A 25965-nucleotide genomic window follows, 5' to 3' on the forward strand; every position below is an offset into this window, starting at 1 on the left:
CAGCTGCAGGCGTTCATCGCTGTGGGTAATGAAATGTAGGCCTCTTAATGGGGACTTTTATACAAGCACTTGTCATGACTCACTATTTTATCTATATTTTGGTGCTGTGGTCCGTCTCCCTTTTTTATCTGTCGCTCCCTTCCCCAGAAAATACACCCACAGACACACATGTACACAACCTCCCACACACACACACACACACACACACACACACACACACGCACATACACACACACACACCTGCACAGATCTCTCATCAGATTTTTTAACCATTCCCATTTACCAAATTTGCTGTCTATTTCAGTGTTGCTCCTGTTAGTGTTTTAGCTGGTACAGCTGTAGAATTATCAGGGAATGAGGCAGTGAGAGCTGAGTTGATGTAATAGCATGTCTTCACACTTATGCAACACTAAGTCAAATTGTGTCTGTTTTTGTCATAAATCCAGTATCATATATATGAAATTCTCTACAAAGGAATGTGCCAATATCAAAAGAATAGTCAAATAAAGCAGGGCATTTTTTTTAGAATTAGCCTTGCCTGCACACATTCAAGGACAGAATTCAGCCCACGCAATTTTAAGCATGCCTAAAGAACAAGGGAGCAGAGCTCCAGCCTCCACCTATTTATTTACTCTATTGAATGGCTGCACAGCAGAGCAGCAGAGAGGGGAAATAAAGAGCCACAGGGTACTGTCCACCTAGGGCTGTCTTATTTAGCTGGATTATTAATTTGCAAAATGATATATCACAGAAGTAAAGAGGCAAAACATGGTGATGAAACGTAACTATAAAACACAGATATGGACAAAATCACAAATCTGTGTAGATGAGAGACAAAAACAAGGGTCTTCACCTTTACACCCACAGAGAAGCCAGGAGAGTCTGTATAAAGGTTACTGGCCTCTCACTTGTGACTCAAGCACGTGTTGCCATGGCCCAGCTGAATTCACATAGTTAAATGAGAGATATTGACACGAAGTGCGTGAGTCACCAAATTACAGGCTTTTTCAGATGGTGCTGTAGATGTTCATTTTCCTCTACTAAGCTCAATTGCCTCCGCTCCGCTGTTTCCAAATGTCAGTGGCTGACAGAATGGAGTGCCAAGAGTATTCTCTGCTATATTACTCCTAACTTGCAAAGCCTTCATGCACATGACACAAGGAATCATTACAATTATATATCAGGCATTTAAGTGACACTTGTCCAGACGGACTTACATTTAATGCAACAGTACACAGGTTAGGGAGTTCATGTGCTTAGAAAACATGTCAAAAACATGCTCCCAAGAATACTCCCATATCATTCAAAATACTAAGTAAATAAAAATCAAGGTAGAGAAAAGATCTTCATTTAGCATTATACAAAAATACATTAGCAAACATTTTGTGTTGCTCTATTTCTGCATCATGTAACACATCAACGTATGTCTATCTCCCCTTGGTTTTTTAGTAAGGTTCATAGTAATAAGCAGAAGCTACTGAGGAGGTGTACTGCTCGGAAACATAGGTACACGGCGTCTATGCTCACCTGTTACGTGGCATTTTTCTTTGGGAATGCTGACTAATTCTTGATGCATGGGTAGGAGGCTGTGGAGCCTCAGAGCGCGAGTAGCCATAGGGTCTGGACTGGGGGGCATCACTTGCCTTTATAATAATTTACAAGCTGCCTCCATTGGGACTTTGCCTGAGCAATGCACTATTTCTGCCTGTTGCCTTTTGGTTTTAACTGCCTCTGCTTTCAGCATATTTTTTGCCAGTTTTCACTCTCAGTACCAGATCTTGTGAAATAATTAACCGTTATGGGCTTTCTTTTGGCACAGGCTTTTAGTGCAAGGAAAATAAATTTATGTGGTCGATCGCCATCATTTTTTTCATTCAGTTCCTCCTGATTTACTGTAACTATCACAATTCTGTTATAGTTCAGTAACCTTAACACTCCCCATATCCCTGACACATTTAAACTCCCAGGTACTGTCCCTCATACTAGTAATAGTATTCCATTACTACTAATGAAAAACACACATCATTATTTTCCTCTGTAATCACAGCCACTTTATACTGTAACTTGACATTCTCAGTCCAGCATCCCACCTAGTTTGGTTGTGTTACAAGGCAGCTGTGCTTGTTGCCTGTGCACTACCTTTGCATGCAGTCATAACCACATAAACACGGAACTGGCCTCTACCCCTGCTTGCTTCCTCTGCATCCCATCACCCTGTTCACTCCTTGCTGCGGTCTCCACAAGTATGATTCATGAAAGCATCATTCTATTTATGGTCATCTGTCTGCGACTTTTGTGGAAAGCTTTGATTGATAGATTTGATTTTCGGATAGTTAATAGTAGATAATAGTATTACGGGGTACGTACCGCATCATATCATCAGTAAAAATGTAATGAAATTCTAAACATAAGCATACTCTATACTATACTACTATACTCAGAAGTCACCACAGTAACAATTTTACAGAAAAGGTTTTTGCATGTGTTGCCAGTCCACGTAGCAACATGCTAACTCATCCAGCAATCTTGCACCTGTGACTGGCCACATAGAACGTCACAGCTCACCTGTCCATTAAAGATGTGAAAGTGAGGACTCATGAACACCCACAAACATTCAAAAATACAGACTAGGGCGCAGCTGAAGCATCGTGCCTAACCTGAGCTTGCATTTTGTGGAAAGCACCTTTTATAGTGCATGCTGGTCTCTATCGAGATCCATCTGTCCTGCAGCCTTTTGCCCCTCTATCAGAGGTTAAAGATCTGGATAATGACTGATGGAATATGAGAAAACAAATGATCATGCAGTGGATAACCTCCTTAGCAAAATTCTGTTGATGGTACAGATAACATAATCGTGATATGTTGTTGCTGCTTCAAAAATTGAGATCATATCTGTTTCTGTCATGCCACCCCTTCATGATGTCATTCCCTCATCTTTCCTCTTCCTCCTCCTCTCCTCTTTACCACTGTGTGCTCCACATTTCACCACACAGCCAGAAGCTGAGTTTCAAGGAGCGTGTGAGGATGGCGAGCCCCCGTGGCCAGAGCATCAAGAGCAGGCAGACCTCGTCAGTGAACGACCGGCGGTCACCGGTGGCCGAGGCTGGCATGGAGGGCACCAGCCCTGCCAAGGTGCAGAAGAGCTGGAGCTTCAATGACCGCACCCGTTTCAGACCCTCACTCCGCCTTAAGAGCCAATCCCGCTCCACCACTGATGGTGAGAAGGCCAATCACAGTGATTGTGCTGACTGTGTCAAGTCACTGGCTGCAAGCTCCACATTCCTCTACAGCAAGGGTGTCAAACTGGTACCATGGAGGGCCGAGAGGCTGCAGGTTTTCATTCCAACCGAAAACTCCACCAGGTGATTTCACTGATTGCTCTGCTTGGAGGTGGGGTGATCAGTGAAATCACCTGGTGGAGTTTTCGGTTGGAATGAAAACCTGCAGCCTCTCGGCCCTCCATGGCACCAGTTTGACACCCCTGCTCTACAGTCACACTAGGGCTGGGCCATATGGAGGAAATTAAATTTCTCAATCTCTTTGCCTGAATATCCATTGCCTCCATATCCATATTGTAGCAGTAGTGTAAGGATGACTATTGGGGCTTTCATTAGCTATTTACACACAAGACATTTCTGACAAACAATCATAAGTAATGTTGACATGATGACGAAGCAGGTAGAGGCAAATAACAGCTGGAACAGTCTAATAACATGGGATGTTAGGACTGGATTGAAGCTGAGATGGGCTTTACTATTGAGTTATATGAAAAACATTCATTAATGCCACTGGATTCAGATGAAATGCTTAGTCATGTGTCCTAATCCAAAATTTTATTATTCTACCGTTCACTGTAGTCTCTCTAGCAATCAGGTTCTCAAAATCAGGGGTCCCAAAACTTTTTCATGCTAGAACCCACATGCAGAGGTACTGTTTGTCAAAAGACCCACAAAATGTTTTGTGAAGTGGAACAAAGTTGCATCCCTTCCCTGCTCATGTTTTGAGATGCCTTTTCAGTTTCGAGGGTTTCATAGCTGCATTGGCAAAGAACAAATTTAGGTTCTTCCACACGATCAGGGTACTTGCCAGGCGACAAAACTATCATAAACCGTTCATTAGACCTCCTACACAGTGCCTTTTTGATTTTTCTCTACACGACATTTATTGTTTTTAGGCAGCATATTGGTTGCTCTGGGATTTAAAAATTGTTCATGTCATTGAGCAAGAAAACTGCTACTGCTCTCTAGTCAAAACCAAGCTCACAGTTCACTGTGAGATATACAAAGAAGCCATGAACACCTATAACAAGGAAATACGTCTGGCAAGAACGAACTATTTTTCCAAGATAATCACAGAGAATTCAGGAAACTCTAGAATATTGTTCTCCACTATTGACCAGCTACTCAACACTGCTCCCACTTCACAACAGTTCCCTGCATCTAGATGTGAAGAACTTGCACTGTTCTTCAATAACAAAATAACATCAATTAGAACTACTATTGCTGTTAATCCAGACACCAATGCAAACGCAGGTGATCTCAGAAAATTCTGTAAAAACGATGCAACCATGGGGAAATTCACCAGCATAACATTATCTGAGCTTTGTAAGACTGTCAATGAATGCAACTCCACTACCTCATGTGTTGACCCAGTACCTACAGCATTTTTTAAACGGGTGTTCAACAGTATATCAAGTCACGTCCTGGCAATTATAAACATGTCACTTCAAACTGGCATCTTCCCAGATGAGTTCAAAACAGCTGTCGTAAAACCTTTACTAAAGAAACCCAACCTAGATAGTAATGCACTAAGCAGCTATAGGCCAATATCAAACATACCATTTATTAGTAAGATACTTGAAAAAATAGTTGCAGTGCAAATAAATGCCTTTCTTAAAGAAAATAACATCCTGGAGGAATTTCAATCAGGCTTTAGAAAACATCATAGCACTGAAACGGCGCTTGCTAAAATCGTCAGCGACCTCAGACTGAACTATGATGAAAATAAGGTCTCAATTCTTATCCTCTTAGACCTTAGCACTGCGTTTGATACGATTGACCATGACATTTTAATCAATCGCCTCGAAAAACTGGTTGGTCTTTCTGACTGTGTGTTACACTGGTTTAAAACTTACATCAAAGGGAGAAAGTTTTATGTCAGACTGGGAGATCATGTGTCTGGGGAACAGGACAACTGCTATGGAGTGCCACAAGGGAGCTGCCTTGGTCCATTACTTTTCTCACTATACATGCTGCCACTCGGTGACATCATCAGAAAACACAATATATGTTTTCATAGTTATGCAGACGACACACAACTGTATATTTCTGCCGAACCAAATGATGCTACAGCGATAAATTCCATCACTACCTGTCTCATGGCAGTGAACAAATGGATGAGCGATAACTTCTTAAAGCTAAATGAAGACAAAACAGAGATCCTGTTAGTTGGCCCCAAAACAAAAAGAGAGATGCTGTCCATTAACTTGGGGAAACTGGCTGCCAGGATTAAATCTGAGGTTACAAGTCTTGGCATTGTATTGGATCCAGATCTTAGTTTCAAGTCTCACATTAATAAGGTGACGAGGACATCATTCTTCCACCTTAGAAACATCGCTAAAGTGCGACCATTTATAAATCAAAAAGATGCTGAAAAACTAATACATGCTTTCATCTCAAGCAGACTTGACTACTGTAACGTACTTTTTACCGGCCTCCCAAAGAAAACTACTGACAGACTTCAGCTCATCCAAAACTCTGCTGCTCGCTTATTAACCAGAACCAGGAAGAGAGAGCATATTAGTCCGGTCTTAGCTGCCCTACACTGGCTCCCTGTAACATTTAGAGTTGACTTTAAGGTTCTCCTACTTGTATACAAAGCACTTCATGGGCTGGGACCGAGCTACATTGCCAACTCCCTTATCGGCTATGCACCCCAAAGAACACTGCGATCGTCTGCTGCTGGCTTATTGGTTCCCTACAACAGTCAAAAGAAAATTGGAGATGCCGCCTTTATTACTTACGCCCCCAAGCTTTGGAACACACTACCTTTAGACATCAGGGAAGCCAGCTCACTAGACATCTTTAAAAGAAGATTAAAGACCCACCTTTTTGCTCTAGCCTTTAACTAGCTCCTATTTTATTCCACACTGTTGTCTTTTATTGTTTTATTTGCATCTTTTCTTTTATTTCAAATTTTATTTCAATTTTTAGCCTTTTCTTTTTAATTCCACCCTGTGCTGTGTTTTATTCTTTTTAATGTTTTATTTAATGTGTTTTCAAATGTTCTTCTTTTTATTGTGAAGCACTTTGAGCTGCAGTTCTTGTATGAAAGGTGCTATATAAATAAAGTTTTATTATTATTATTATTATTAGGGCATCTTTAGGGTAGCTTTAGTGGATCTGATGGATGTAGAAGTTGTGCCGTCCAACATTATAGGCGTACATTCTACAATTTCCAAATTTCTGTTTGTCATTATTGAGAAAAAAAAATCATTTATGCAGAATTCCCATGAACCACCTGTCTCCACACTGTGACCCACTAATGGATCAGGACCCAGAGTTTAAAATGCTATAAATAATTGCTGTCAATGTGTCTACTCTCCTTGTTGCATTGTGACACCGTTCTGTATTCATAATTGTTCAGTAGTGTACAGCCATTAGTGCTTGAATCAATAGAGCCCTTCCAAAACACCAAGCATGCGATAACTCAATCCCCCGGATTCTCAGTGTGTTGTTTCGGCTTATTGCCTGACCATCGCCCCATCAACTCACCAGAACTGGCTTCGGTCACCCACTCACACAGCCAAGTGGAGGAATGTTAATGGGTGTTTGCACTTCCTTTCTCTGGGTTACTAGTGCCAGCCTGGCAGGCCTGCCTGGGTAATGGCCAGTTTGTGGTTGTGGGCGGATTAATGGATAGATGGATGGATGGATTGTGGGAATGGTATGCTCTAGCAGCCGAACAGGGCGTCAGAGCCAGCCAGCTGGCTGAGGCCTGCTGGTGGAATCAATAACTAACAAAGCCAAAGCCAAAGTGGCTGGCCACCGTCTGTCAGATCATTCACTGTCAATGGTGTGTTAGTCATTTTTGTTTTTGTTTCTGTGGGTGCTAAATCCAACAGTTTCCATACGGCTTAATTGGAAGTGATTCTTACACAACAATGCTGCTGCATTGCATGTTTTAGCCCGCTAAATTTATAAATACTTCCTATTGACAGGGATTTAAGTTAGACCAATACCGATGTCTGATATCTGCTCACCCATAAAGGCCAGTACCTACCCATATACATTTTATAGGAAAAGTCCAAATGCAGGTGCAACACAGGGTAGGCTTGTCAGACATTACAACATTAGGATAACTGGTAAGAGAGAGGCCTGTGGATGTGACCAAATTATCTATTATGAAATGAACACTGCCACAAATTTCCACATTAATATGTGCCTAATACAACATTAACACTTGTTTTGCACATGCCTCTTTCTGTCAGGACACAACACAGTTGCCAAAAAAGGATCACCCGAGACAAGAGAGGTTCACAGCAGCAGAGTTGGAGGTTTTAGCTGAAGAAAGAGACACATTCATTCATTCGATTTTGTACAGCAAAATCGAATTTGTGTAAATATGCTGTGTGGATTTCCATTTCGGACAGGGTTAACACAGTGGGAGGAACACAGCGTTCTGTCACTGACACAAAGGAGAGATGGCATGACTTGTCTCTGTCTCACATCTCTTCTGAGTAATAACAGTCACAGACATGTTGTTGTTGTTTTTTAAATGTTTGAGTGTGCTTTCCTAACCTCCAGGCAATCATTTGTTTCCATTCAATTTGGTGTGGTTCAAAATCAACACAGCAATGAACATTCTGCTTGGGTGTATTTTTGTCAAAGCTACTTTATCACTGCCTTGTAGTTTGATTTAATGCCCACTTTTATTAAAGACGTCGACATGTCTTCTGGTGTGTACATATGCTGGTGGGAAGCTTCGATATGCGGTTTTCTGAGCCCTAGTCTGAAGAAAAGAGTTTTTTATGAATGAAACTCAAAATGTGTATGAATTCTACTGTGGTGGAAAGAGTACTACAAATTGTTACTCAAGTAGAAGTACTGTTGCTGTGATGATATTTTACTCAAGTAGAAGTAAAGGTACTGCTGTAAATCTACTGAAGTAAAAAGTAAATTATTTGACATGTACTCAGAGTAAAAGTTACTGAGTTACTTTTTAGAAATGATAACAATGTTAGATGAGATCTCTGCCAATGAAATTCTAAAAGGACAAGAGCACAAAGTTTAGACTAGATTCTTTAAATTGGAAATTAGGAAATGTAAAGAAAAAGTGCACCAAAATATGTGAAGACAGAGTACTACTCCTCCAATCTTTGCTAACTGGCCATTCACTGTGAAAGGCCCCACAATCTTTGAGCTGATGAACATCTAGTTCCTGATGCTTTCACAGAGTGTGTAGAATCTGTACTCTGTAATGGATGTGATTAAAATGCAGCAAAGTACAATACTTCAGAAAAAGTGTATTTAAGTGAAAGCAAATTGACTGACTTTTAAAAATACTCAAAGTACAATTACAATTGTACAAAGTACAACAAAAAGGCATTTGAGTAATTTGAGTAAATGTACTTAGTTACTTTATCACCCTAACATTCAATATTTAAAGGGAAAAAAAGCCAATTGAGCTCAGTAGTAATCATGCTTGCAGTGTTGAAAATGGGCTAAAACACGTAATGCGAAATAGGCGATTTCTTAATTGAAAATTTCTTGTTGTTTCCTATTTCATTGTTCTGGATCTTTCTGATCTCAATCGCAGTCGCCATCCACATAATGAAAGGGGTGTTGCTGTTTGACTCAGTGTATAACATGTAAAAAATGCAGGTACATGCAGATCTTATGAGCCATGTAACATTATGTGGTGCGATCATAGATAATATTTTATTGGAAAAGGTAAAATTGCTAGACTCTGCAGTCCGGCTGTAGTAGCTCCTCGCTTACCTTTTCAGGGTGTCATAACTCAAGATGACGCCCATAAACAGAGGCACGCTGTCACAAAGTTGCAGTGTTAGCAATGTATGTGAGTGCAGGCCAGCGTCCACTGTGTCTGCTGTTTCTGACAGCAACTACAAACACTATTTATTTTTTTGTTTTTTTACTTCTTTTAATCTTTTGCATCTCTCAATTCAATTCAATTCAATAAGCTTTATTGGCACGACTGTATTACATACAATATTGCCAAAGCATTTTTGGACAGACAGGTAACAAAACAGTGAGTGATGATATACATAAAATAATACAAATAATAATAAGTAATTAATAAGTAAATGAGTAAATAAATAAAATGGATTTCATTATGACAGTATTCATATTATCTAATATTTTCACAAGCATTTCTATATATGTATATTAATTTCATATTTACAGTATATCCTATGCATGTATTTGTGTGTGTGTGTGTGTGTGAATGCATGTGTGTGTGGGGTGTGTGTGTGTGTGTCTCTCTCTCTCTCTGTCTCTCTCTCTGTTGTTTTCTCCCAATTCAGTTCAGTTGAATCCAAATTCAGTAATCGAGGATGCAGTTTGTAAAACCGAAATGACCTTAAAAAACTGATGGGAGTCTTTCCACCCCCTTCTTTCTGTCGTCCTGTCTCAGCAGCAGATTCAAACATAACAGGGGAGGACGGTTTTGACGAGAAGGGCTGTCACTGCGAGATCTCCGTGGAAGACCTGCTGCCCTCAGTCAAGTCTGTCATTAGAGCTGTCAGGTGAGACAAAACAATTTCTATTTTCAACAACCCAAGTGTCCTCTTCTGCCACTGACAAAAAAAAGCATTGCTTCCTACTGGAAAGGCACCATGCAAACCACCCCTGATGGCATACAGTGGCTTCTTGACTGGCACTGAGGATTGAATTGACTAGCAGATCCTTTTTTCAGATTCATTAACAAAAGACCACACCAGCAGGATACAAATTCAAGTTTATTGTATGATGAGAATGGACATCATGTATTGAGGGTCCGGACAGATGGTTGAGGGATGAACTGATGAATTGATGGAGGTAATACAAACTGTTTCTGGTGGAATATTACAGTATGCAAACACTGCACACTAAGCTGGCATAAGTTCCCTGCAATGCAGTATGGTAGTTTTATGTAAATTAAAGCATACAAACCTTGACATTATGCATAAGCTATGTTTTTCAACAAAGTGGGAAAATTGCACCCAAATGAAACTGATTTTAGAATTCTTTCTCATAAGTAGTGTTGCAAAGGGGTGGAAAGTTTCCGGTAAATTTCCCGAAAAGATTCCCGTGGGAATTTTCACTCTGGAATATTGGAAATTTTCAGGAGATTTTTGCTTTCACTCTTTTTCCAATTTTTCCGAAAATTCCCAGGAATATTCAGCTCGGGAATTTTGGGAATTTTCGTTTGTTTTTTTTTTTCTTTTTATCCATTTGAATGAGGTGTTTAAAAAGTTTCCATGGAAATTTAAGCTTGGGAAATTTGGAAATTATATCACCACTTTTTTTAGTTGCTGAGGGGGACATACAGTGCTGTGAAAAAGTATTTGCCCCGTTCCTGATTTCTTATTTTATTGCATATTTGTCACACTTAAATGTTTCAGATCATCAAACAAATTCTGATATTAGACAAAGATAACAGTTTTTAAATGATGATTTCGTTTATTAAGGGAAAAAGGCTATCAAAACCTACCTGGCCCTATGTGAAAAAGCATTAGTAATATTTAGTCTTATATCATGATATATCGATGTATTGCCAAGCCTTCATCCTGATTGTGCTTTGGAGCATAACACATCTCACGAGGAGTGTACCTGACACGGGAGATAGCAGTGGGCGTGTCCCTCTCACTTCTGGATCCTGTCCCTGGTTTCTCCTGCACTTTATCCCACTTACCATGTCACCTTTTGCAAGCTTAACAAATTGACCTGATTCCGTTCAAAAACGAACTAAATAAAGAGGGAAAAATTACAATAACACTAATTATGATTATTTTACAATACATTTCAAATTGAATTATAAGATAATTACCTCAAAACTGGCCCAGATTTTGAGAAAAATACCTTAAAATACCAATGACAAAATTAAATGAAATCAGTTTTGTTTTTTGGAGTAAAACCTTTCAAACAGCACCTAGGTTTTAAAGGGTTCATGCATATGCACAACCACAGACAAACAAAGCTATTTATTTACTTTTATGTTAAGGAAAAAAAAAAGTAATTCTCCTGAACATTTCATCCTCCTCACTGTTGAATTGATGGCCCTGCCCTCGGGTCAAACTGTTTTTCTGGGTTGTTTTTGGTCGCATGTCCGCCCCTTTCATCAGAATGACACGATTAGATCTGCTGGGAGAATAACCCGACTGTAACCTTACGTCAAGGAGATGCAAAAGCCGCTGTCTTCTCTGTGATGCCAACATGCCAACATATGGGACAAACTATGAGATTTGCTGCTTAGTAACTGTTCTCCCAGTGCCCTTCAGTGCATCCTAAATCTTAGAGGTTCTGCTTGAGCCTGAGCGACTGAATCAAGCCTGCGGCTAGACTGGAGAACATCCAAGAAGATCTGGCCCACCTCCGGTTTATTGCAAGGCTCAATTGTACTTCTGTCTCCTCAACATTGCCTTCCTCTCTTACCCCTGTATGGCAGGGATATGTAATAGTCCCAGTGCTGGACTGTATGACGGCTGCTGGGAAACTTGGATTCAATCAAATGTGCTTATATTTGGCCTCAAGGCTCCACAGGTGCATGGATCTTGAGCAAACTTCAGCCGCAGAGAGCTGTTTTCTCAGAGTGATAGATTTACACACACACAGCTTAAGTAAGCAGTACGACAACCACCACCACCACCACCTCAGGTCTTTTCGACGTCACAGGATGTTTATGTAAGGGCTGGTGAAGTGATTTTCCAGACGCCTCACTCTCTTGCCTTGGTGTGAAGAAACAGTGGGCTGGCGTGGGATGAAACATTTTGAAAACAAGAAGAAATGAGTGTCGGATTTGTTTTTTGTTTTTTTTTGTCACTAGTGTGAAGTCATTCAGAGCTGGGGGAGCTGCCGCAGGTCTTTGGTATGGACTGTATCAGACTACCCCCTAGTGGATCATCTGTCAGTTACTCTGTGTGTTGTTTTCTGCTGTCTTTCCAGGATAATGAAGTTCCATGTGGCTAAAAAGAAGTTTAAGGAGACGTTGCGTCCGTATGATGTGAAGGATGTGATTGAGCAGTACTCTGCTGGTCACTTGGACATGTTATGTCGCATTAAGAGCCTGCAGACTAGGTAGGAAACAGCTGCCTTCCACTGCTACCCACACACTCACTTCCAGTCGACATGTATTGCATGATCATCATTTAACAATAGTTTCCATCCCTGTTATCCTTGCTGTCTAACTAGCACTGCTTAATTACTGAGTGACCACAATATAACTGATACATGTGTGTTTTGGTGTGTGTGTGTGTTTGTGCATGTGTGCGTACATGTATGTGTGCATCTGCACGCATAACTTGTATGCATGTGTGAAATGAACATATGTGTCTGTGTCTGTTTTGTGTGCGTATGTATGCGTTTGCACGTGTGCTCCTTCTCGTGTGTGTGCACGCGTGTTCCCTCTGTCTCCCTCGCAGGCTGGACATGATCGTAGGCCCGCAGCCCCTGAGCAGCCGAGCCAAGACATTTTCCTCTCCCTCCCTGCCTGTCTATTACAGCCAGGGCAGAAAGAACTCCACTCAGGGGTCAGAATGCCCCTCTCACATGGAGGATGGGTTCAGTTCATTTCTAAGTCAGTCAATTCTGGAGATTGCTTTTAAAGAGGGGGGATATTTTGAATTGACTGAGTCCCAAGTGAAATGACCCCATCTTCTCCTCACACACCCTGCTCTCACACCCTAAAGTCTTTGGTTCTGATCAGGGTGGGAAACCAGCATTAACTAGCCAAATGTTGCTGAGTCTCAAAGCCAAAGTGTGCAGTGAATTGTGGGATCTACTCGATTTCTGTGACCTGGAAGCAAATAGTTTCCCACCTTGGTGCTAACACATCTTACACAGACCTTCTCTTAAAGCTCTCGTGCACCCCCCCTTCCTCACATCCTTCCAACGGGCCCTCTTTCTCCTCACACAAACTGCCCTCTTCTCCACAGCTATGCATGCTCACCTGTGGTATCACTGAGATATTTACCCCTCCTGTCGTAGCCTGACATTCACAGAAATTGCTGCATGATCTCCATACTGTATTTCACAAGGGTGGTGGTTACACTTGGGTCAAATAGCATTTACAAATGCAATAATTTTTTCACATTTCAACCTGCATGGGGTATGAGGTGGGTGGGATTCACAACATGCCATCAGCTAAAATGTCTAGCTCATTGATTTTGAAATGTGAATCCCTATCCATCTGGCGCTGTCATTTCAAGTTGCAAGCCCATATTTTAGTACTCCATGCAGGTTAAAAATTAATATTTAAGAAAATACTGTGTTTAAAGATCTGGTCTGTTCTGGGCTCTATACATCAAACACTTAAATTAGTAAAATGATCTATGAACAATTGTTTGTGGTGTCAATCTTGCATGACATCTTGGTTTATTCATGCCCTCTGTTTATTTTTAACCCAGTTCACTAACCAGATGCAACTGAACATCACTGGATTTGGAATGAATAGCACACTCAAATGCAGTGTGTGTGCTCATGTGGTCTGATGTAAATGAAGAAACAGACAGAGAAAGAAACCAACAAAAAAAAAAATGCGTACCTGTAAACATAGCCTACATATTTATATAAAAAGAAGCATTATCTGTATTCTATATTGTGCATTGTACTTTCTTGAAAGATAGGGTACTGTGAAAAAAACAATAAAAAATACTGAGTTCAACTGCAAACCTCTCCTTTTTGCAGCTGTTTTATTTCAGATATATAAATTTAGTTACACACTCCTATGCGGTTAGCTGTAATGCAATGCTGACTCTATATTCTGAGTGGCTATTCATCCACCATGTATTTCAAATCCAGTGACGACATTTAACCTGTCATTTCTACAGTGGCTCATGCTGACCGTGTATCAATCAGCACCTGCATAAAATATTCAAAATGTGTTGCTGTATTCTCTTTAAATACTTTTTTCCATCTTTCCTGAGGGCCTCGTCAAGGATTTCTACTGCTTTATCACTTTCTCTTTCCATACCAGTAATATTTGTCATTGTGCGTGGCTTGTGTGTGTCTTCCAGAGTGGATCAGATCCTTGGAAAGGGCCAAATCCCTCTGGATAAGAAGATCCGGGAGAAGCTGCTGTCTGATGGCGACATACTGGAGGACATGAGCATGCTGGGTCGTGTTTGTAAGGTGGAGCGACAGGTCTGTGTTGTAGTTCTTTTCACTTTTCCTTGAACTTATTTTTATTTTTGTAAGTAATTTGTGACTTATACTGACATCTTCTGGCAACCAGTAGGCATTGCAACTACATCGGCAGGTCCCTTGTACCTTGCAACCCCATGCTACCCATCCCATTGAGGAACAATGTCCTATAAATGACACATTGAAGTCACAATAAAGATGAATAACTTAGATGTCTTCCAAGATGTGTTTTTGTCATTTTGTGCTATGGATCAGTAGAAACCTTACTTGTTGCCTATTGTGGCTTTGTGAATTCCTTTGTAAATTAACTCATTTTACATAGCCATACTACCTTCATATCCACCTATTTTTAAGATTTTTTGTTATCTTACTTCCCTCTTTGCATCCTTGTCTCTTCCAATATTTTTGTCCTTCCTCTGTTGTCCCTACATCCTCACCGTCCTTCTTCCTTTCTCCACTTGTAGGTCCAGTCCATTGAGTCCAAGCTGGACTCCCTGCTGGACATCTATCGGCAGGTCTTGCGTAAAGGCTCGTCATCAGCCCTCACCCTCTCCTCTCTGCCTCTGTTTGAGCTTGAGCAGACCTCTGACTACCAGTCCTCTGTCTTTAGTAAGGACCTGTCCTGCTCCACCCAGGTCAGCAGCAGCGGGGTTGCTGCCCCCGGGGGCTGTGTCACACGCTCCTCCACAAATGCCCACCTCTCCCGGGGTGGGCTCCATCTCATCCTGGCACCCCCTAATGAGCTCAGCCTCAATCTCAATGCCTCCACGTCGACACCTCCGTCCGGCCTTGGGTCCTCCTCTTTCAGCCCATCGCCGCTGCCTCATCACCATCATCATCACCACCATCACCATCCCCATCATCACCATCATCACCATAACCAGGCTCAACCCTCAACACCTGAGGGTGGCAATAACGAGGTAGCGAGCTCCCCGCCGATCCTCACCCCGAATAGTATCCCCAGTGGTGGCGGTGGAGGAGTTGGAGACAGCGGGTTTCCGATCCTGGCAAGGTTTCCACCACCTCCCCCTCCCAGCCGAAATGTTGGCTCCACTAATGCTACCTCTAGGTCTCAGATAGAGGTGGGGAACTTCTGTGGAGGCTTAGGGGTTCAGAGGGAGGACAGTAGTGTTGGGGAGGACCTTGGCCTCTGCCTTGGCCTAAGTGGGTTGGGGCATCAATTAAAAGGCAGTGCCAAAAGCAATGGCAGGTTGAACGCTAAGGAGGAGGGCTCCTGGAGGAGACATATGAGTCTGGAGATGGAGCCCCTGGTGCCACTGGCTCTGGGCTGCTGCTCAGGTCCCAGCCAGGTGGACCGAGGCCTGGGTAAGTCTATGTCAGTGCAGGACCTGATGCAGGCAGCACCTGGGACCGCCCTGGACACCCACCAGAGCCTCGGCCTCTCATCCCCCAGCCCGAGCACTAGCAGTGACTCCCCCATTGGCTTCCACCATGGTAGCCAGGATCCCGGGGGAGGAAGGAGCGGCGGTGGGGTGGGAGGGACTGGAGGAGGTGGATGGGGGGAGGAGGACCTCTTTATCAGCGACCGGGACATTGAGGCACAGAGCTTTGACTTCCTATCCCAAGGGAACACTGAGGCACCCTCGTACTCCTCAGAACTCCTGAGGACGGGGGTCCGGGCGGGTGCAGGGTCCCAAGGTTCCCAGCACAGCCTGGCTAGCGGTCACACATCCACTCCTTCTGCTGGCAGCACCGAGTCGCTCAACATGCCACATGTACGGCTAAAATAGACTCATCTCCAGGGACGATATAAGCGCGCAAAGCTCACCTCACAGAGACGGTTTTTATCCTTTTTGGAGGGGGGTGGGAGGGAGGGGATATAATAAGGGGTCCTTTTTTTTGTTTATTTTCATGCTGATTCATTTGATAAAAATCATAGTATTTTCATACAGGTTGATCATACAAGACATATCATTGCATGAGTTATTGTTTTTCATGAAGTATGATAGACAAATCTAAGACAAAAGATGAAGGTTTTTAAATGGGAGAGGAGAAGCCCAAACTAGAGACTTTACTATGAAACAAAGGTGACACTTGATCCTGACAGACAGTGGATTGATATGTGACCTCAAGACACAGCATGAGCACTGCATGCTTTCCATCAAAAGTACTGGCTTTAGAAGGTTACACAGAAGTGTACATTCAGCAATTCAAGAAGTCATGGACACCTAGGCCTTTATGGCCAATTTTTCCAGAGAATTGTCCCTTCAGTTTGACGAGTACAGTTATCACAAATAATGGAACAAATGGGGTCTTAGTACTTTAACTCACGAGACCTGCAGTAGAGCTCATGGAGCCACACCAAAGGCTCACAAACTAGATCTGTTTTCTCGAATCTCCAATCCTGTGAGAGGCTGCCATCTTGAAAATGAATGTTACCTAAAAATGGTAAAAATTCCACTCTCTGTTTCTTGCTATTATTTTTGTTTTAAGAGTTCATTTACAAAACATTATTAAAAATAAAATCATCCTCGGCAGGTCTTCATTCAGTATCCCTGTGTAATGCAACATTGTCAACCAAAGGAATGAGGTTGCCCCCTATCCTTTCAAACGTACTGTTATTCTTTTGAATTTTGTGACTTGATCTTACTTCTCAAATGGTGGTTATTTCATTTTGATCAACAACCATAACCCTAATCCTCACTCCATACAAAGAAATACAGCAAGAAAACCCAAATACAAAAGATAGACAGCAAAGCTGCTGTAACTTCCAAGTCTTTGGACATTGCTTTGATGTCACTTCTGCCGACAGTCAGCTGCAGAATGAGGTATGTTCAGAGCACATACAGTACTCTCTTTACACACACACGTATGCACGCACATTTATGCACATGCACAGGCATGCATGCACATTTACACACAGACACTGCCAGCTGCATTGTGACGTATCCATTGTGCAGTAGAAGATAGCTCCTGTAGTCTTTAAGGTACAGTTCAGTAGAGAGGAAGAGGAGCAATAGTTGCTTATTATGCATCAGTCAGTTGGTGTTCCAGCTGATGTCAACCGTGGATTGAAAAAACACATCATGAATGTCATTTCTTGGTCCAAAAAAACAAAACAAAAACAAAAAACTGTTTGTATCATTCTGTGTGTTGCAAAGCACTTTGTCTGTGTTGGTCTGGAAACAAATACACTGAAAGGAGAAATGTTCACGAACCGAACTTTATATTGTGTTTGGCTTTTTGCCACCCTGTTTTTACATGAAAGGAAGCTTGTTTGATCATTGAGCAATTATTCATTTTTTCCACAAGGTGTAACGTGGGATTTTTTTTCCTTCCCTGGAGTGGACATGCTGTAGAATGTATCGCCTGTTTCCTTATTCTTCTGAGGTGCAAGACCAATTGCTGAGAATGCCATTGGTGGAACATCAAGATGACTAACGCCTAACACCAACAACCTACTTAACTGTTCTCGTTTCACAGTTTAGAATCAGGTGCATCAGTTAAGGACATGTGGTTGTATAGGAAGTAGGAAACCTATTCTAAGATGCAGGAAAAAGACCATTCAGCATCCAAAGCTTCAGTGGTGACAAATCAAACCATTAGCTACCAGTACCTCAATGAAGACTGAAGTTTATCAAAGGCTTTACCAGAATAAACAAACAAGGACTGGGGTCAGTTCACTTTCAAACCAATTTACCCAGTGGATTTTCTTTTCCTTCAAATATTTCAAACATTTTGCATGAGGAGTTTGTCATATCTAAACCTGCATTAAACTGAGAATGAGCACCCTATCATTAAGTGATTTACAATTTCTACATTCAGTTTACAATGATTACATTGAAAGTAAAATGACCCTTACTCTGATTTGAAGTATATAAAATGTGCAGTACATTTATGGTGCCTTGCTTCTGTGGTTCCTACTCATATCTGCTACTTTTTTCAGAAATGTGCATTAGTGTCCTCCAAACTGAAATGGTTTCACCATCTTGACTTCATTTTTTCTCATAAATGTTCTGACTTGGGCATTTACAGAATTTGTGTTCAGAGATCATTTTGCTGCTGGACATAAAACTGGCCTTTATCATGTCAACATTGTTTCATTTCCTCTAATTTATTTAAATTATGTGCACATATTTACACAGTAGTAATAATCTCAGTTAGATTCATGAAGTCTGTAATGTCATGAAAATGCAAATGAACTTTTATTCTCATGCATCAATAAAGGAAATTCTAGCAAGATTTTGGCGTCATGTCTTCTACCATCATTTATTCAAACTGCAGTTTAATTGTTCTCTCTAGGTCAGCAGTATGTAATTCAATTAAAAAGTCTGCACTATTACCAGAAAAAAAGAAGACACAAGTTTCAACATCTTTAATGTTATGAAGATGTGTTCACAAATTACATTGATTAAAGTGCTGGAACTACACAGTAACTATAACATTTACTAATGCTACTGCAACGGAGCTTTAGTCAAGCAAAGTGCTAGGCATAATGATTTTAGGTTTCAGAAACAGAGAAGCTTGTTTCTCTAAGGTGCAAACAGGGAACATGCATGCAGCCAGTCTACCTCTGTCTAGTAAGCATTTCTCTTTAAAAGCAAGAACACAGAGCATTACATCAGCACAGAGCTGGCAAAACATTGCTGCCTTATTAACGGTGCTAAGCAGCTAAATATGCTGGCTGGATTAAAAAAAAAAAAAAAAGCAGCCCAAATCAAACTACAACATACAAGTGTAACTGTAATGCTAACTTGAAGTTTTCTGCCACAAAACAAACCAAATGACAATAAAACCTACATAAAACAATACAGTTTAACTGCTAACGGAGTATGGTAGCATTTTTTTTCCTTCGTCTGCTTTTGCGATGCATTGTGATAATAGACCATACACTGACTATGGTGTACAGAAGGGGTGGGATGATTGTGCGTCTCTGGCCATGTCGAGCGTTCGGGGCAGCAGCCCAGCACAACGTTCATTTGCCCTTCTGCGCCTTCTGGGCAGACTTGGTGATCTTGCCGCTGGTTGGAGTTTTCTTTTCCACGCCCTTAATCACCCCCACTGCCACTGTCTGACGCATGTCACGCACTGCAAACCGGCCTGAGGGGGGAACAAGGGAGAAAACTGTTAGCCACACATATCATGCAACCTGATGTATATATTTGATCAGACGGTTTTGTGTTCACGCACAAATAAAATGGCATTACTGCTTCACTGAGCTCCTCACAGAGGATGGGGGAGAGGGCTTTATATAATTGGTCAAATACAGTTACAAAGTTACTATATCTTCAAATGCCAGAGTTCACAAGAAAAGACACTTGTACTGATAGTTAAAGTAGGGCTTAAGGATAATAAGATGAAGATTAATGTTAGGTTTTAATTCATAATTACCTCATTAAGTGAGAATTATGTTGTGACATTGCACCTAACTGCAAAAACCATTGCAGAGGGCAGACAACTTACCCAGCGGTGGGTACTCAGAGAAGCTCTCCACACACATCGGTTTGCCAGGGATCATATCCACGATGGCAGCATCCCCGGACTTGAGGGACTTGGGGTTGTCTTCCAGCTTTTTACCAGAGCGGCGGTCAATCTTCTCCTTAAGCTCGGCAAACTTGCATGCAATGTGGGCAGTGTGACAGTCCAGCACCGGGGCATAGCCAGCACTGATCTGACCAGGGTGGTTCAGAATAATCACCTGGCGAACAGAACAGTCACATTCACATATCAAGACACATGCAGAGGCACAGATGCACGGACGCCCACGCGCGCGCACACACATCTCTCTTGGTCTAATATTATAATAACATTATGGAGTGACTGCAGTGTAACTCATCTGCAGAGACCTGGGAGGTGAAGCTGGCTGCTTCCTGTGGCGGGTCGTTCTTGCTGTCTCCGGCCACGTTGCCACGGCGAATATCCTTAACTGACACGTTCTTGACATTGAAGCCCACATTGTCCCCAGGCAGTGCCTCGGTCAGGGCCTCATGGTGCATCTCCACAGACTTGACCTCAGTGGTCACGTTGACAGGAGCAAAGGTCACCACCACCCCAGGCCTCAGGATCCCAGTTTCCACCCGGCCCACTGGAACTGTACCAATACCTGTCAAAGGGAAGGATAAGCAGTGAGATATCAACTTTAAAAATAGCAAAACGGGTCTCATGTACAACAATACAAGGATGCGTTCAAAACTGTATGAATGAAACTGATACCAATGATCAGTCTAAACTCTCAACAACTAAGTGGTTCTTGAAGACTGTGTGCTCAGAAAATAGGGCTGACAGTCGTTTTTAGGACATCCTGAGCCAGTGGGAATGCTTTAAAAGACCTCACTCCGTTTTGCTCTCGCTTTGTCATGGAGTGCTCTGATTCCCAAAATATTTGCAACCTGTCATCTACCAATGATACTTTTGAAAAATGTGTCCTTAAAACTCACTAGAGTTATGCACCGCTCCAAAGAAATGAGCAGATATATCCACATACACACGTCTCAAACATATGCATCCTTTGCGACCACCCTCACCTCCGATCTTGTAGACGTCTTGCAGAGGCAGGCGGAGGGGCTTGTCGGTGGGGCGGGTGGGAGGCTGGATGGCATCTAGAGCCTCCAGCAGGGTGGTGCCTGAGGCGTTGCCATCCTTACGGTTGATCTTCCAGCCCTTGAACCAGGTCATCTGTGGGGACAAAGCAGCTCAGAATTTAATGTAACTAATGATGAAGCAGGCGTCAGTGATTAGAGGACTACGTCACACACCACTGTGCTCCTCTCTGTGATGCAGTACTTTAAAGGCCACAGCCTAAAATTCATTAAGAGAAAGAAGTTTCCTACATGTCCATAGGACCTACATAAGGATACACAGGATTTTGACTAACATTAGGGCTGGCCTCCAACATGTTGTCCCCATTCCAGCCAGAGATGGGCACAAAGGCCACAGTGTCGGGGTTGTAGCCGATCTTCTTGATGTAAGTGCTGACTTCCTTCACGATCTCCTCGTAGCGTTTCTGGCTGTAGTTGGGCTCGGTGGAGTCCATCTTGTTGACGCCCACAATGAGCTGCTTCACTCCCAGCGTGTAGGCCAGCAGGGCGTGCTCACGAGTCTGTCCGTTCTTTGAGATGCCGGCTTCAAACTCACCCACGCCTGCAGCCACGATCAGCACCGCACAGTCTGCCTGAGAGGGGGAGGAGAGAGAAGCAATTTAAAGCCACCTGAATGTTAAAATAGCTTCTTATCTAGCTCAATCATACATATGAGTGGTGAAACAAATACAATCTTGGCCGAAACATTCCATTTTTTGTACTTCACTGAACCCCTTTCTGAAATCCTTTGCTCTCCTTCTTCTACATTTTCTTTCCCCAGTGTTTTCTCTCTCTATCTTGCTCTCTCTCATTTTCTACTCGTCCTCCCCTCTTCCTGCTCTCCCTCTACCTGGGAAGTTCCAGTGATCATGTTCTTGATGAAGTCCCTGTGTCCCGGGGCATCGATGATGGTGACGTAGTACTTGCTGGTCTCAAACTTCCACAGGGAGATGTCAATGGTGATGCCGCGCTCGCGCTCTGCCTTCAGCTTGTCCAGAACCCAGGCATATTTGAAAGAGCCCTTCCCCATCTAGGGAATTTGGAGATGGAAATAACACACAGATATATCATATTTCCATTTCCATTAAACAGCTCATCCTCTGATAGATGCTTTTATCCAAAGCTCCTGATAGCACCACAACCACAAACAATTTTAGCATGAAGGTTGCCGGATGCAATCGTTCTCCCAAACCCAACAGTACTTACAATATGCTTCTCTAATATACTTTCCTATTGATAAACAATTCTGTGTTTATCAATAATACTCAAAAAAAACAAAACATAAAGGACATAATATGAAATCATTACTCGTACATTTGAGTAATCACGATAACGTGCATTATGACCACTATGCCATTACAACTAGGTATAATGATCATCATTTCAATCTAATGGTCCATTAGATGGAAAAAAAAAATCACTAACAGAAAAACAGATTTCACAATTCACAAACACAACTGCACATGTATGCTGCACCTACTGTGAGTGTGGCATGATACAGTGTCACATCCTGATCCCTAATCAAATCTGGAGCAGACATTAGGGGAACATTTTGTGTCCTGTCCTGTGCAGTGTCTTGTCCTACATAACATAATCACTTATGCCTTTGTAATAAACACAATCCAACTTGTTTTTGGCTTTCCAACTTGATGTACAAGTTAGGAAAAAGCTACAATAGTTGGGGAAAAAAGTGGTGATAGTGGGAAAAACCTTTAGGATAGTTTTCCAAGGTGTAAATGCAGCCTACCTCCGATATACTGTAAATCAAAATCTATAAAATTTGACATCCAATTTTGAATTAATCTATCATTTTATGAATAAATTCAGCAAAACATGACAAAAAGGCATCAAAATTTATTTTATTTTTTTTATTGTTCAGTCACACTGCATGCAAATGTGAAAATTGAGTAGCAGGCTATTCAGCCCTCAGGCTAGTTTAAATTTGCAAATATGGAAGTTTGTCACGGCAGGCAGATGGTTGATTCATGGGCTACTTCTGTCATCATTCCTGGAGAAAATGACACCTTGGCATTGAAACTTAATTAGGTTGAATCTATTTTTCTTCTACAAATGCAAGTACATTAATCTTATTTGTTTGAGCAACAGTTCAAGTATGATCTGCCCTAAGCAGCGTTGTGGCCTGTTTAACTCACTGTCATTCTACAGATCTTTTCAAAAAAAATATATTTTTACGATCTTCTGGGTGCCTTTTGATGATTTAACGACCTAGTTAGTTTAAGTTTTGGTTCAAAATGAAATGTATGTACTTTTCCTAGTAACACTGCATGCATGCATGTAGCGCTATCTGTTACTGAACTCATAAAGAAACAGAATTATGCCCTCAGTATGAACAGCTGACATTAGCTTTGTGTATGAGGTCTACTACAGGCAGCAGCTGACTTACTGAAGACCTGACCCACCCCTCTTCTCTCCCCTTAATCCTCTTTACCTGCTGTCTTCTGCCAAATTTGAAAGCATGCTTGTTCTTTGTGTTTCCTAATAGTACGTCTCTGTACGTTTGCACTAGTCAAAAAACTAATGACAGAATCCTGGCCCGCATCCTTTGAAAATGTCCTGGTATCTAATATGTTTGAATACTGCACTGAATAATCACCATTTCCTTCCAGTTACCTCACTTGCTTTTACTCCCATTTCCACTTTTCTAACTGGTTCTCAGTTAACCCTTAGCCAACCCTTATTAATCTGATCATATTCACCTGTTTCACTCCCGATATAAATTCTTCATCACTGCATATTCCCCCTCTCATGAGGTAGCACATGCTCCTAAAAACTGTTAAATCAGTTTCATTTTACTCGTTATTAACCTTTAAGGATGGACATTTCAAGAGAAATTTCATGGACTTAAAGTATTCATGTGTTTGTTTTGTTGTCTTTAACCTCATTGAATCCACAAGATTCTCAGCTTTCCAGTTGAACCCAATTTATGCAACTCCAAGGCTATTGCAACTCCAAGGACCCCCTTGGAAATACCAGTTTTTCCCTCACCAAAATTTTGCCTAACGTTAGAGCCATATTTGTCGACAACCTAGTAAGACATGCTTGGTACCAATGGATTCCTTTCCTTTGGCCGTCTAGTTTCATATGATACCAAAATCTTTATTTTAAATCAATGAAGTAATAAAAAATCGATTTTAAAAAATCTTTTGAAAAACTGCAGTACTTAAGTGAATCGTAAAAAGATGGTGCACTTATGACTTAGTAGAAGTCACAACAGGGATGATCATGTCCACCATTCTCAGCTGTGTATATCGTACCTCGGCGGCTTCCTTCTCAAACTTCTCGATGGTTCTCTTGTCAATGCCCCCACACTTGTAGATGAGGTGGCCGGTGGTGGTGGACTTGCCAGAGTCAACGTGACCTATGACCACAATGTTGATGTGGAGCTTCTCTTTCCCCATGATGACTCACCGTGGGGGATCCTGGAGAATCCCAAAACATGAGTCAACTAGATGAGTACAGTAGAGGAGATTACACACCCATGATCTCTCTGTGTTATCCCTCGACCACACACACACACACACACATATACACCTCCCCTGCTCTTACCTGTCAGTTCGGTGTGATGCTGTCTGAGTGCAACCGTGCAACCTGCTGACACAAAGATTACCATGAGCCAATACTTCAGCGTGGGCCAAACAGAAAGGAGTCATCAGTCGGTGACGCTGACACCTTTGTGCTCACCCCAGAACATGCATGTGAAAGCCTCCATCAAAACTGGCCTGTCATTACCATCACTACCTGAGTTTGGATTGGTGGGTTTGGAGGGGGTGCTGTGTGATACATCTTAATGTGGCAACCCTTACCTGGCATCTTTGCTTGGAAAATTTGTGTGCTAAGCAACAAAGAAAGCGCGCGACAGCTGGCTGACTATTGCATCAGTCTCTCCCACACTGTCGCGCGCGCACATGCACCCACGTGCACACGCACGCACGCCCCCCACTCCCCTCCCCGCCCCCTTACTAGCTAAACTTTTATCTGCCTGCATCCATACAGCAGCAGCCTACCTGCCTCCATTTTGAGAGCATGTTTTGGGCATTTGGGAAAATGAGATGAAATAGCAGTTTCTTAAGACGGTGCTTTGGTGCGTTTGCTGCTTGAGTGCATTCTCTACATAAGTGCAATAATGCCAACAAAACACAATGGAGGGGTTTCATGTTTCGCGGGAGGCAACCATGATGTACACAATAGCCAACACAAACCTGGACAGTAGTTAGCTACCATAGTTTCAATCATCCCCTATACACCTGCTCAACATACCCTAGCTGTATAGTGAGGCTTATACCTGGCTTTGACACAAAAGCACCGAGTTATTGGTGAATTAAGCACCCCCCGCTTTGGTTCATTTGCAGTGCTCATTAAAAGGGATCAAAATGCGCTAAATGTGTAAGAAATTAGCATTTATACAAGCTAGTGCCGCAATGAAACAGCATTAACCACTGCGCTGCAGAGTCTGAGTGTAAGACCTAATGTGTTAATTAGTCTTATGGACTTCTTATCACTCCACCTGCGTTATTTTTGTGGCTGCAGTCTGCTCGAAATAGAGGACTTTTCACGGCAGTCGGCTGGGATAAATTCTTCCCTGAAACTGCGCCATTCAGGCCTAATGGGCAAGCAGCAAACTACGGTGCCCTCCACACCCCTCTGCGTGCTTTGGCGCCGCTTGTCTTCATCAATTTTCCTCGCCGTCAAAGTCACACAGCAATTATCAATATGTAGACTCGCTGTATCGCACTCATAATGTAATTTTACAGACATGCGCGACATTGTCAGTCCTCATGAAGCACAGCAAGTGAAATGATGTAGGCAATGGTCCGTGTTATTCGACGGTGTTGTATGCAAAAATGTTGGATAGCCTACCTTGGCGTCAGTGGTGTGTGTGGACGGTGTGATGGCGCACGGGATGCTGCCTGCTGCGCGGTGTGTGTGGGGATGCAGCCGGAGAGCAAAGCCACAGCCAGCCGGCGGCACACACGTCATGTATTGATCCCCTCTTGCAGTTGCTATCTTTCGCCACTAGATGGAGTGGTACTGTGGTAAAGTCTTAA

The 25965-nt window shown here is 42.3% G+C and overlaps 2 protein-coding genes across 4 annotated transcripts in view; one reads left to right on the forward strand and one right to left on the reverse strand.

Annotated features, from left to right (window-relative positions):
• The window catches only part of kcnq5b (potassium voltage-gated channel, KQT-like subfamily, member 5b), a 120363-nt gene extending 104165 nt beyond the window's left edge, over nt 1-16198 (forward strand). The window contains exons 10-15 of one of the 2 annotated variants that reach the window (XM_030049547.1): nt 2994-3217; nt 9658-9766; nt 12165-12296; nt 12641-12748; nt 14234-14360; nt 14825-16198. In XM_030049547.1, coding sequence (XP_029905407.1) covers nt 2994-3217; nt 9658-9766; nt 12165-12296; nt 12641-12748; nt 14234-14360; nt 14825-16111 — 1987 coding nt within the window. In that variant the 3' untranslated portion in view covers nt 16112-16198. The remainder of the gene's footprint in view (nt 1-2993; nt 3218-9657; nt 9767-12164; nt 12297-12640; nt 12749-14233; nt 14361-14824) is intronic. The other variant, XM_030049557.1, reaches the window with a different exon arrangement.
• A 2483-nt stretch (nt 16199-18681) lies between these two features.
• LOC115357835 (elongation factor 1-alpha 1-like) lies at nt 18682-25865 on the reverse strand. Of its 2 annotated transcripts, none has more exons than XM_030049572.1 (9): nt 25778-25865; nt 24467-24508; nt 24175-24339; nt 21750-21929; nt 21196-21492; nt 20846-20996; nt 20168-20424; nt 19785-20019; nt 18682-19421 (listed from the first exon to the last, which is right to left on the reverse strand). In XM_030049572.1, exons 3-9 carry the CDS (start codon nt 24316-24318, stop codon nt 19297-19299), a joined length of 1389 nt encoding a protein of 462 aa, XP_029905432.1. In that variant the 5' UTR covers nt 24319-24339; nt 24467-24508; nt 25778-25865; the 3' UTR covers nt 18682-19296. The 2 variants fall into 2 exon arrangements, with proteins under 2 accessions (XP_029905432.1, XP_029905439.1); XM_030049579.1 differs by having other exon boundaries at nt 24467-24511; nt 25778-25862.
• Between the last annotated feature and the right edge of the window lie 100 nt (nt 25866-25965).

This window comes from Myripristis murdjan, chromosome 1 (genome assembly GCF_902150065.1).
Source record: "Myripristis murdjan chromosome 1, fMyrMur1.1, whole genome shotgun sequence".
NCBI lineage: Eukaryota > Metazoa > Chordata > Actinopteri > Holocentriformes > Holocentridae > Myripristis > Myripristis murdjan.

Bases quoted from the DNA above. Each gene is read 5' to 3' on its own strand.
- LOC115357835 (XM_030049572.1), bottom strand. From the start codon at position 24,318: ATGGGGAAAGAGAAGCTCCACATCAACATTGTGGTCATAGGTCACGTT. The intron at 21,493-21,749 runs GTAGAGGGAGAG...TCCCCCTCTCAG, and splicing joins TGATCACTGGAACTTCCCAG to GCAGACTGTGCGGTGCTGAT. The intron at 20,020-20,167 runs GTCTCTGCAGAT...TCTGTTCGCCAG, and splicing joins CAGCCAGCTTCACCTCCCAG to GTGATTATTCTGAACCACCC.